Source organism: Sander lucioperca, chromosome 13 (genome assembly GCF_008315115.2).
Source record: "Sander lucioperca isolate FBNREF2018 chromosome 13, SLUC_FBN_1.2, whole genome shotgun sequence".
NCBI classification, from domain to species: Eukaryota; Metazoa; Chordata; class Actinopteri; order Perciformes; family Percidae; genus Sander; species Sander lucioperca.
Window position 1 is genome coordinate 35,133,127 of NC_050185.1, and position 12,500 is coordinate 35,145,626.

Here is a 12,500-nt window from a genome sequence, read left to right on the forward strand (position 1 = left end):
GCCTTTGGTGCTGTTATTGACGCTAAAAGTCTCCTTTAGTGTCACATCTAAACGCACTGGGTCGGGACAATTGGCCCAACCCGTTCTCATTCCGAACTCGTAAAATAAGGACATTTGGACAGTGGCTGTCAGCGTCTGATGCGACGAAAAAGGCGTCTTTCAGCGTGTTTGTGTAACGCACCGGGGAGAGCAGCAGTTAGAGAGGATTTAGAGAGTAGTATGTAAGGAGGTTGGTTGGGGGGGTGGATGGGTCAAACACAGGACTTTCACCAGGAGAGCGGGGATCACATCCGGCTTGGCACGCTTGCAATAGTCGCTTTTTTCTTTCCTCCTGCATGTTACAGAAAAGTACGCCCACCCACGACCCTTTCCTTAACATAACTGCATCAAAAGGGACGGCAATAGTCCCGACCAAGCGCGTTTACTTATAGCGCTAAAGGAGAATTTTAGCGTCAATAAGAACGACAAAGGCACCTGACCAAGCGTCCATATTTTACGAGATGAGTGTGAGAACGTATTAATTGGCAACACTTTTGACGCAGTTAGGGTTAGGAAAAGATGGCGGGTCGGCTTATAAAAGGTACATTTACATGATACGTGGGACAAGAGAGGGACAGTTGGGTTTAGGTAAAGAAGAACGGGACGGTTGGGTTTAGGAAAAGAAGAACGGGACGGTTGGGTTTAGGTAAAGAACAACGGGACGGTTGGGTTTAGGTAAAGAACAACGGGACGGTTGTCAAGGATTGTTGAAGCACATCTTGTCACATTTGAGACGATCTGGTCTTCCTTTGCCTCCCAGGTTGATGCTGGGGTTCATGGGAGTGACGGCCTTCCTGTCCATGTGGATCAGCAACACAGCCACCACTGCCATGATGGTCCCAATCGTCCAGGCCATCCTGGACCAGCTCCACGGCAACGTAGACCTCGAACCCTCCTCCAAGAGCCAGAGACAGAGTGTTGACCTACACCAGGAACAGCAGGAGAAAGCTAGTGCCATCCAGAAAACTGTTGCTCCGAACGTCCTGGAGAACGGTACGATTGATGCACTCTGCTGCCCGCTGGAATCAACATAGGTCAGGCATCCTGTCTTAGGCCCAGTATCCCAAAGATGTAAATCTTCATGTCACTTCATGTTGGACTAATCTATAGAGCACGATTTATCTAGGCCAAGGAGCAACTTCCGGGTCTGAACAGTGAAGCTAATGTTGAAGTAACCTCTCATTCCCCCTGCTCTGTCGTTCCCCCCTCTCATTCCCCCTGCTCTGGCATTTCCCCCTCTCATTCCCCCTGCTCTGACGTTTCCCCCTCTCATTCCCCCTGCTCTGGCGTTTCCCCCTCTCATTCCCCCTGCTCTGGTGTTTCCCCCTCTCATTCCCCCTGCTCTGGTGTCTCCCCCTCTCATTCCCCCTGCTCTGTCGTTTCCCCCTCTCATTCCCCCTGCTCTGGTATTTCCCCCCTCTCATTCCCCCTGCTCTGGGGTTTCCCCCTTTCATTCCCCCTGCTCTGGCGTTTCCCCCTCTCATTCCCCCTGCTCTGTCGTTTCCCCCTCTCATTCCCCCTGCTCTGGCGTTTCCCCCTCTCATTTCCCATGCTCTGGTATTTCCCCCCTCTCATTCCCCCTGCTCTGGGGTTTCCCCCTCTCATTCCCCCTGCTCTGGTGTTTCCCCCTCTCATTCCCCCTGCTCTGGCGTTTCCCCCTCTCATTCCCCCTGCTCTGGCGTTTCCCCCTGCTCTGGTATTTCCCCGCTCTCATTCCCCCTGCTCTGGTGTTTCCCCCTCTCATTCCCCCTGCTCTGGTGTCTCCCCCTCTCATTCCCCCTGCTCTGACGTTTCCCCCTCTCATTCCCCCTGCTCTGGCGTTTCCCCCTCTCATTCCCCCTGCTCTGGTGTCTCCCCCTCTCATTCCCCCTGCTCTGACGTTTCCCCCTCTCATTCCCCCTGCTCTGGCATTTCCCCCTCTCATTCCCCCTGCTCTGGTATTTCCCCCCTCTCATTCCCCCTGCTCTGGCGTTTCCCCCTCTCATTCCCCCTGCTCTGTCGTTTCCCCCTCTCATTCCCCTGCTCTGGCGTTTCCCCCTCTCATTTCCCATGCTCTGGTATTTCCCCCCTCTCATTCCCCCTGCTCTGGGGTTTCCCCCTCTCATTCCCCCTGCTCTGGCGTTTCCCCCTCTCATTCCCCCTGCTCTGGTGTTTCCCCCTCTCATTCCCCCTGCTCTGGTATTTCCCCGCTCTCATTCCCCCTGCTCTGGTGTTTCCCCCTCTCATTCCCCCTGCTCTGGTGTCTCCCCCTCTCATTCCCCCTGCTCTGACGTTTCCCCCTCTCATTCCCCCTGCTCTGGCGTTTCCCCCTCTCATTCCCCCTGCTCTGGTGTCTCCCCCTCTCATTCCCCCTGCTCTGACGTTTCCCCCTCTCATTCCCCCTGCTCTGGCATTTCCCCCTCTCATTCCCCCTGCTCTGGTGTTTCCCCCTCTCATTCCCCCTGCTCTGGTGTCTCCCCCTCTCATTCCCCCTGCTCTGTCGTTTCCCCCTCTCATTCCCCCTGCTCTGGTATTTCCCCCCTCTCATTCCCCCTGCTCTGGGGTTTCCCCCTTTCATTCCCCCTGCTCTGGCGTTTCCCCCTCTCATTCCCCCTGCTCTGTCGTTTCCCCCTCTCATTCCCCCTGCTCTGGCGTTTCCCCCTCTCATTTCCCATGCTCTGGTATTTCCCCCCTCTCATTCCCCCTGCTCTGGGGTTTCCCCCCTCTCATTCCCCCTGCTCTGGTGTTTCCCCCTCTCATTCCCCCTGCTCTGGCGTTTCCCCCTCTCATTCCCCCTGCTCTGGCGTTTCCCCCTGCTCTGGTATTTCCCCGCTCTCATTCCCCCTGCTCTGGTGTTTCCCCCTCTCATTCCCCCTGCTCTGGTGTCTCCCCCTCTCATTCCCCCTGCTCTGACGTTTCCCCCTCTCATTCCCCCTGCTCTGGCGTTTCCCCCTCTCATTCCCCCTGCTCTGGTGTCTCCCCCTCATTCCCCCTGCTCTGACGTTTCCCCCTCTCCTTCCCCCTGCTCTGGCATTTCCCCCTCTCATTCCCCCTGCTCTGGTATTTTCCCCCTCTCATTCCCCTGCTCTGGCGTTTCCCCCTCTCATTCCCCTGCTCTGTCGTTTCCCCCTCTCATTCCCCTGCTCTGGCGTTTCCCCCTCTCATTTCCCATGCTCTGGTATTCCCCCCCTCTCATTCCCCTGCTCTGGGGTTTCCCCCTCTCATTCCCCCTGCTCTGGCGTTTCCCCCTCTCATTCCCCCTGCTCTGGTGTTCCCCCTCTCATTCCCCCTGCTCTGGTATTTCCCCTCTCTCATTCCCCCTGCTCTGGTGTTTCCCCTCTATTCCCCCTGCTCTGGTCTCCCCCTCTCATTCCCCCTGCTCTGACGTTTTCCCCCCTCATTCCCCCTGCTCTGGCGTTTCCCCCTCTCATTCCCCTGCCTGGTTCTCCCCCTCTCATCCCCCTGCTCTGACGTTTTCCCCCTCTCTTTCCCCCTGCTCTGGCATTTCCCCCTCTCATTCCCCTGCTCTGGCATTTCCCCCTCTCATTCCCCCTGCTCTGGTATTTCCCCCCTCTCATTCCCCCTGCTCTGGCGTTTCCCCCTCTCATTCCCCCTGCTCTGTCGTTTCCCCCTCTCATTCCCCTGCTCTGGCGTTTCCCCCTCTCATTTCCCTGCTCTGGTATTTCCCCCTCTCATTCCCCCTGCTCTGGGGTTTCCCCCTCTCATTCCCCCTGCTCTGGCGTTTCCCCCTCTCATTCCCCCTGCTCTGGTGTTTCCCCCTCTCATTCCCCCTGCTCTGGTATTTCCCCCTCTCATTCCCCCTGCTCTGGTGTTTCCCCCTCTCATTCCCCCTGCTCTGGTGTCTCCCCCTCTCATTCCCCCTGCTCTGACGTTTCCCCCCTCTCATTCCCCCTGCTCTGGCGTTTCCCCCTCTCATTCCCCCTGCTCTGGTGTCTCCCCCTCTCATTCCCCCTGCTCTGACGTTTCCCCCTCTCATTCCCCCTGCTCTGGCATTTCCCCCTCTCATTCCCCCTGCTCGGTATTGGACCCTCCTTCATTCCCACTGCTCTGGCCGTTTCCCCCCTCTCATTCCCCCTGCTCGGCGTTGTCCCTTCATTCCCCTTGGCCTCTGTCGTTTCCCCTTCTCATTCACCTGCTCGGCGTTTCCTGCCATTCCCATGCTCTGTATTTACCCAGATCCATTCCCCTGCTATGGATTCCCGTCTCCATTCCCCTGCTCTGGGGCTTTCCCCATATCATTCCCTGCTTGGTGTTTCCCCTCTCATTCCCCGCTTGGTAATTTCCCACCTAGTCATTCAACTGCTAGGTGTTTCCCCCCTATCATTCCCCAGCCTGGCCGTTTCCCCCTCTCATTCCCTGACTCTGGTGTTTCCCCTCTCATTCCCCCTGTTGGTATTTCCTCCCCTTCTCATTCCCCGCTCTGGTGTTTCCCTATCATTCCCCTGCTTCTGGTGGTTCCCCCTCTCATTCCCCTGTCTGGGGTCCGCGCCCTAAAAACCGGAGACATTTGGAAACACTTCTGACCCATTTTGGCTCAAAACTTCCGTTCTAACTTCCGACTTTCAGGCTTTTTTTGTAGCTGGATATCACTTGTAGCGTCTTAAAATATGAATGAGGATAGTGATAGTGAGATACTAGCAACATTTGCATTTCTAGTATAGTGACAAAACAGCAAAAACAGCACTTACGGACCGAAGTAAGTGGTAGCTGGAAAGAAGCCAGTTCACCTCCTGGGCACTGCCAAGGAAGACCAAAAAGAGAAAAGATTCTTTGCACATCCGTTCAATCAGTATGTAAATAGAAGCGTAATTGTTTGAATGTTTCAGAAAGTTTCAGATCCTGTGAGTTTGACGTCACAACAGATTTAAGTCTAAGGGCCCTATTTTAATGATCTAAGCGCACAGCGTGAAGCGCCTGGCACAGGTGTGTTTAGGGCGTGTACGAATCCACTTTTGCTAGTTTGATGCCGGAAAAAAGGGTCCGTGGTCCGGGTGCATGGTTCTAAAGGGTTGTACTTAGTGTCTTCATTAATCAGAGGGGTGTTTTGGGCGTAACATGCAATCAACCAATCAGAGATCATCTCCCATTCCCTTTAAAAGCCAGGCGCATTTGGACCTTGGAGCATTGCTGTTATGATGGAGGATTTGCACCGTAATATTTTTATTTGTAATCTTCTGCATGTGTGTGTGCTGCTGTGCATCCCTGTGTGTGTAACAAGCATAGTGTGTGTGCGCTGTGCACGAGCCTAGGAGCATTTTACTAATGCTCTGTTAAAATAACAATGAAATGCTGCGTTATTGACTTTAGACCAGGTTTTTGTTGGTCAATGGTGCGATCACTTCCCGCTGCCTCAAGATAGCAATACGCCCAGAATGCACCTGAACACACCTCCCTGTAAGACCAGCACGCCCAGAATGCACCTGAACACACCTCCCTGTAAGACCAGCACGCCCAGAATGCACCTGAACACACCTCCCTGTAAGACCAGCACGCCCAGAATGCACCTGAACACACCTCCCTGTAAGACCAGCACGCCCATGGGCCACAGATGGGTGCAAGTGCATTTGCAAATGACGTGGGCGCTGGACGGGAAATTGACAACTGCGTCGGTCTTAAACTAGCAAAGATATACATGTATATGTGTCTAATCTTTAAATCTAACGTTACGTGAAAGACTATGGATTCAGTAAGTCCCCAGGTCTTTCTTTGGTCTGACATTTAACTTCTGAATGTTTCCTCGCAGGTCTGAATGGGGCGACGCCAACACAAAGCAACCCAGAGAGTCCCAGAGACCTACGAGACAACATGTCCTCCGAGCAGGAAGTGTTTTCAGAGGGTCAGATGGACGGACAGGAGATTGGGAAACCCACACCACAGGACAAACCTCCATCAGAGTGCAACGACAGTGGGCCTGGTGAGTCCACAGCAAAGATTCCCTGTGGGAACCAAAGAAAATCTGTAATCTACATGTGTACGAATGGAAGTTGTCAGAATGATTGTCTTCCTAACAAGCAGCAATTGGTTTCTATTCAATTTAAGGCGCTTACACACCAAGCCGATTATCAGTTATCTGTCAGTCGGAGGAGCTGTCGGCCTTCATTTTGGCCGATTTGACTTGTTGAATCGGAGGACGGGCAGTCGGACTCTCAATGACCAATCTGATTGGTGGAGAGCTAACCCGGAAACAGGGAGCGGGATGAGTGACGGATCCCTCTCAAAATTTGACGAAAATCTTTTAAACTGACCTTTGTTGATCTGAAATGAAGACAGATTCAACCACTGCACGGCCTATTTCTCTCTTAAAATGTTTTCAGAAACACGTTTCGGTGAACTATTTTAGTACAGAGAGATCGTATTCCGAACGAAGCCGCCATCATGGTCGGGCAGAAGCCAGACCCACGTGATGCAGTCGTCCAATCAGCTGCCGGTTTTCATTTTTTGGGCGACAATACAGATTACTGGGGATTTCCACCAAATGCAGAATGTCTGCAGACCGACTCCGCTGCGTGTTGGCTCAGTGCTCCGCCGTCCGTCAATACCCACCAGGTCTGGATTTGTTGCAGCACGGCTGCGGCCATGACTGACAGCTGTAGTCACGAGGACCCACGAGATCTCACGAATTCACGTAGAATAGAACCACAAAACCAACAGCAGTTTGTTTCCATCCAGAGGAGTAGAGGGGAAACTACTCTGAGCTGTGTTTTCAAGGTGTAGTGCAGGGAAATATGATCCGCCGTGAGCACGCTGGATTTTATTTTGAAAATTAACCGGATTTTTATTTTGTTTCTGTGCTCGACTTCCTGTCCCGCACTATCTGAATTGTGCTGAATTGCTGCGGAGCTCTCCGGCGTCCGGCAAAAATAGAAGCTCTGCGTATCTGCTCCGGAGGGCTGGGACCGCCGGAGCTGGGACGGAGTCGGGACGCAGACGTTCTGCAGTCAGTGGAAATACACACACTGACTTTAATGGAAACCTAATGACTCCGTCGATATTCCGGAGACGTTCCCCAGACGTTCCACAACCGGTGGAAACTGGGGGTTAGAGCCGCCTGCTCTTATGGAGACGTATTACGTCAAGTCGGCGTCGCTTCAGTGTGTTCCGAGACACTTTTTTGTCCAACTCGGGGAGCCAACTGATCAGTCCGACGGCCTTTTCTGCCGATGGTCGGCCGTCAGGTTGGTGTGTCAGAGCCTTTAGACAAATATGTTGCTGTGTCTTGTTACAGCAACAATATTGTCTTCATTCAAGTTAATTGGAACATTTTGGTCTCCTAAAATATGTCTTGTTCAGCCTTCAGTAGCACCGGTAGCGTTAGCTGGAAAGTTTGCAGATTTTCTTTGTTGGCGTACATTCGGATGAACTAGCTTCTGGGTATGTAACACCATTTGCCTGATGATGGTCTAGTATCAAAATTTTGCCTACTATTATTTTTTTGTTGCAAGTTATAGGGCCCTATCCTGCAACCAGCGCAGCGCAAAGACCCGTCCAGCGCCCACGTCATTTAAATAGCAAATGCACCTGCGCCAATCTGTGTCCCATGGGCGTGCTGGTCTTACAGGGAGGTGTGTTCAGGTGCATTCTGGGCGTGCTGGTCTTACAGGGAGGTGTGTTCAGGTGCATTCTGGGCGTGCTGGTCTTACAGGGAGGTGTGTTCAGGTGCATTCTGGGCGTGCTGGTCTTACAGGGAGGTGTGTTCAGGTGCATTCTGGCCGTATTGCTATCTTGAGGCAGCGGGAAGTGATCACCATTGACCAACAAAAACCTGGTCTAACGTCAATAACGCAGCATTTCATTGTTATTTTAACAGAGCATTAGTAAAATGCTCCTAGACTCGTGCACAGCACGTGCACACTATGCTTGTTACACACACAGGGACGCACAGCAGCACACACACATGCAGAAGATTACAAATAAAAATATTACGGTGCAAATCCTCCATCATAACAGCAATGCTCCAAGGTCCAAACGCGCCTGGCTTTTAAAGGGAATGGGAGATGATCTCTGATTGGTTGATTGCATGTTACGCCCAAAACACACCTCTGATTAATGAAGACACGAAGCACAACCCTTTAGAACCATGCACCTGGCACACCCTTTCTACTAGCAAAAGTGGATTTGGACACGCCCTAAACGTACCTGCGCCAGGCGCTTCACGCCGTGCGATTAGATCGTTAAAATAGGGCCCTAACAGTGTGCGGGAGTTCCTTTTCAACTTTTGACCTACTTGTCCAACTACGACTCAGTCTCACGTTATAGACGTGCAAAGTATTTTTCTGTTTTGACTTAATGACTCTCCAAACGCTGTGTGGTAGTGGCGGTGGCGGTGGCGGTGGCGGTGGCGTCGGCGGAGACAGTCTACTGTCAGATGGAGTTGGAGGAGCTGAGCGACGAGCAGGACGAGAGGAGGAGGATGAGTAAAGGACTCCTGCTGTCTGTGTGTTACGCCGCCAGCATCGGAGGCATCGCCACTCTGACTGGAACCGGACCCAACCTGGTTCTGATGGGACAGATGAGCCAGTAGGTGCTAACACACACACACACACACACACACACACACACACACACACACCTTTTTAGGGTTAGAGATTACCGACTTCAGTAGATACGTCAGGGTTCAACATTAACGGACAATTCCGTATACAATCAACTTAGGGGTTAATAACATGTGTCCCGAGTTGACCGTTCTCTGGGACGTCTTCATGCTAATCTAATGCGTCTCTAGCTTGAAACAAGCTAGCACAAACCGCTGATTAGCTGCTAACGCTAGCCTTCAGGGCAGAGGGTAAACAGGGCTCTCAAGTGTCACGCATTAAGCGTGACAGTCACTCATTTTGGTCTTTTGTCACGCACTCCCGCCACACATTGTTATTCTTACGCGGAAAAAAAGGATGTTATAATACATGAATATGCGCAGGGCCAAAAATTCGCTGCCGTCGACTCTCACAATGGAACCGCAGGACATCAAGGCGTCAGTGGGAGCCTGCACTTTCAGCCAATCAAAAAAAGAAAAGGGCTACCAATAGCCAATAGAAAATAGCACATTGTATCGGTTAGATCAACGCAACACCACAATGAGAAAAAAGCATAGAGCAGGTTCAGGCATCTTCCAAGAACCGTTCGCTCATTCAGAGACAGAGGACCCAAACGGGGCTTGCGGATGTCAGACGGTTGAGATATATCGTATCAGCGAGCAATCACGTAAGCACAGCAGAAAATGGGAAGCGTAGATTATTCTGAACTTATAGTGACTATTATAACTTATTTTTCTCAAAATACCCGACCCTCCAACATATCAGAGAAACTACAGATGAAGATATATTGAATGTGCACAAAAGTTTAGAACATGAGCGACAATCTTGCCCTGGGTAAATCAACTATTTTATACCTAACAAGACTCAAAATATCACCACACTTCCACGGTAGCATCATGAGGGTCCCTACATGTACACCAAAGCATTGAGAACTTTGTAAGTGTACAGACAGTTCATTAAAAACATAGTTTATAAAGACAGTAGCGTTGCACGGCGTTTGTGGTTCGACTGCTCATGACAGTTTTCTCAAGATGGCACCTACCTGTATACGTGAACGGTACAGTCTTTATAATCTATCTTTTTCATAAACTGTCTGTACACTTACAAAGTTCTCAATGCTCCGGTGTACATGTAGGGACCCTCATTATGCTACCATGGAAGTGTGGTGATATTTTGAGCCTTGTTAGTGGTAGAAAATAGTGATTTACCCTCTGCCCCGAAGACTAGCGTTAGCAGCTAATCAGCAGTTTGCGTTAGCTTGTTTCAAGCTAGAGACGCATTAGTTTAGCATGAAGACATGTCCCAGAGAACGGTCGACTCGGGACACATATGCTATTAACCCCTATGTTCATTTTGCGCCGGAATTGTCCTTTAAAGTGTATTTATAACTTGCCTGGTCTTTACTGGCCCCTATATACAGTCCTTCCAGAAAAATACAGAGTTTTTTTTCTGATTGTTGCGGGCAAAAATCCTTGATTATGCGGCACGTTTTCTTAAAAAATGCGATGGAATATGCGGGATATTTATGCAATTTTATGCGATGAAATTGCGGGAACTTGCAAAAATTGCGGGAACTTACAAAAACTGCGGTTTCATCATGGCTTCATCGCGGGGTTTGCAGCTTTTCGATGATGTTCACGTCGTAATTACGTCACTTCATAACGCTCCCATGGTAACGGGAAAACGGCTGCTCTCGTGTGAAGCAAACGCAACATTTTTCAACTTTTTGTAAAGATATATGTGACTTTTTTGTAACGAAAATGCGGGGATTATGAAATCATGCAAGCGGAAATCGGCAATTTACGCGGCAAAAGTGCAGCGTATTTGAAGAAATGCGCCCCCCCCCCCCCCCCAGCATAAATATGCGGACTTATTGGCTGATTATGCATTGAATTATGCGATCACATAATCAAGTTTTTCTGGAGGGACTGTATGGAAGTTGTTTTCATCTTCTAGGCAAGACCCGCTCTTCAATGGCATTCACACGCTACTTTTGTAGTTGCAGTTGCAGTTATTTGACTTCCTGTCTGGCTCTTTCTCGCAGACTCTTCCCCGATAACGGTGACGTGATCAACTTTGCGTCATGGTTTGCGTTCGCCTTCCCCACCATGGTGCTGACGCTGACGCTGGCCTGGTTCTGGCTGCAGTTGCTCTACATCGGCTTCAAGTGAGTCCCCTGTTATAAGTGAATGTAAAATCGATGTGAGTATCGAAATTAACTGTAGTTGGACTTCTTTTATCGGTTCTGGATTTCCAACGTTTTAGACACAGATGTTGTAACAATGACGGTCCAAAATTATGTCAAATTGCATTTTCCTTTTTATTGAAAAAACATCACATTTTCTTGAGGGGGGACCCCTAAACCCCCCGTCAAATACATGCACCAAAATGCTGTTTCGGCGCACAGCGGACGGCGCGAACCGTCTGGTCTTTCATACGGCGCAAATCCACTTTGGCGACACAACTGAGGCGTGGTGTCGCGACGTCATACAGCCATGGTTGATGCTCCACGCCCTTGACCGGCAGCTGATTGGACAAACGCGTCACGTGGGTCTGGCGGCTCCCGAATTTCAAACCAACTGTCATGGCGGCTCGTTCAGAATACGATCTCATATTGGACTAAAATAGTTCACCGAAACGTGTTTCTGGAAACATTTTAAGAGAGAAATAGGCCGTGCAGTTGCTGAATCTGTCTTCATTTCAGATCAACAAAGGTCAGTTTAAAAGATCTTTGTCTAGTTCAAGTGGATAGTCGCGTTGCGTTCAACGGATTAATTTGCATAAAGATGGGCATTGGCCGGCTTTTTTGATGCAAAATGCAGCGCCGACTTCTTCTCTCTTGTAGCCAATCATTGGAAAGCGGTCTATAGAATCTTGGAGGCTCCGCAAACCCTCCGCGCACCTCCAGGATTTTGTAACAAAACATACGCCCACGCCACATTTGCGTCATATCGCCATCCAACCCGGTCTCACGGCAGTTCGTATAAATGTCACGTTATTTTTAATCTATTGATACGTGTTCACGGGCACGTTTTTCTCGTTTTTTACGTGTAAATGTCAAGTTATTTTCTCGGGGAAAGGACGCCGGGAGACGGCCGGGAGACGGCCGGGAGACGGCCAGGAGACGGCCGGGAGACGGCTGAAAGGACGCTCCATATGTTGCGAGGCGGCCCGCTGGGGGACGCGCCACAATAACGGGGTGGCGGAGGTTGGGTTTAGGAAAAACCCGACGGGGAAAGGGCGCCGGGAGACGGCTGAGAGACGGCCGGGAGACGGCTGAAAGGACGCTCCGTATGTTGCGAGGCGGCCCGCTGGGGGACGCGCCACAATAACGGGATGGCGGAGGTTGGGTTTAGGAAAAACCCGACAGGGAAAGGGCGCCTCACACGCCGGGAGATGGCCGCAGGGGACGCGCAACAATAACGGGATGGCGGAGGTTGGGTTTAGGAAAAACCCGACGGGGAAAGGGCGCCTCACACGCCGGGAGACGGCTGCGGGGTACGTGCGACAATAACGGGAAACTTGCCAAATTTCACATTGACAGACGTATGTTGACTTTGTTTTATCTCGCTTGGTATGGAAGCCTGTCAGTGAAGAACAGAAACTCCTTAAACCAAATTGTAAGATGGGCAAGTAAGATAATAGGATTAAATCAAAGGAACTTAGGAAATATTTACACAAATCAGCTGTACCGGAAAGCAAGTGCTGTCTTGAGTGATCGGTCGCATCCCTTAAGGAATGATTTTAAGTTACTTCCGTCTGGTCGCCGGTATGCGGCTTTGAGATGGAAAACAAGACGCTATAAGAATACTTTTGTTCCAGCTGCAATTGAATTCCTAAATAATAAGAGAGAAGTTTTAGTACTTGACAGTTAATAGTTAATATGGATAGAGGATATGTCTGTGTTATGGCGCAGTCTGTCATGATGTC

The 12,500-nt window shown here is 50.7% G+C and overlaps 1 protein-coding gene across 2 annotated transcripts in view; it reads left to right on the top strand.

The window, feature by feature from the left end:
* The window catches only part of LOC116054993 (solute carrier family 13 member 5-like), a 31,962-nt gene that overhangs the window by 2,729 nt on the left and 16,733 nt on the right, over positions 1-12,500 (top strand). The window contains exons 3-6 of one of the 2 annotated variants that reach the window (XM_036008773.1): positions 800-1,032; positions 5,783-5,953; positions 8,352-8,556; positions 10,615-10,737. In XM_036008773.1, the coding sequence (XP_035864666.1) occupies positions 800-1,032; positions 5,783-5,953; positions 8,352-8,556; positions 10,615-10,737 (732 nt within the window). The remainder of the gene's footprint in view (positions 1-799; positions 1,033-5,782; positions 5,954-8,351; positions 8,557-10,614; positions 10,738-12,500) is intronic. The other variant, XM_036008774.1, reaches the window with a different exon arrangement.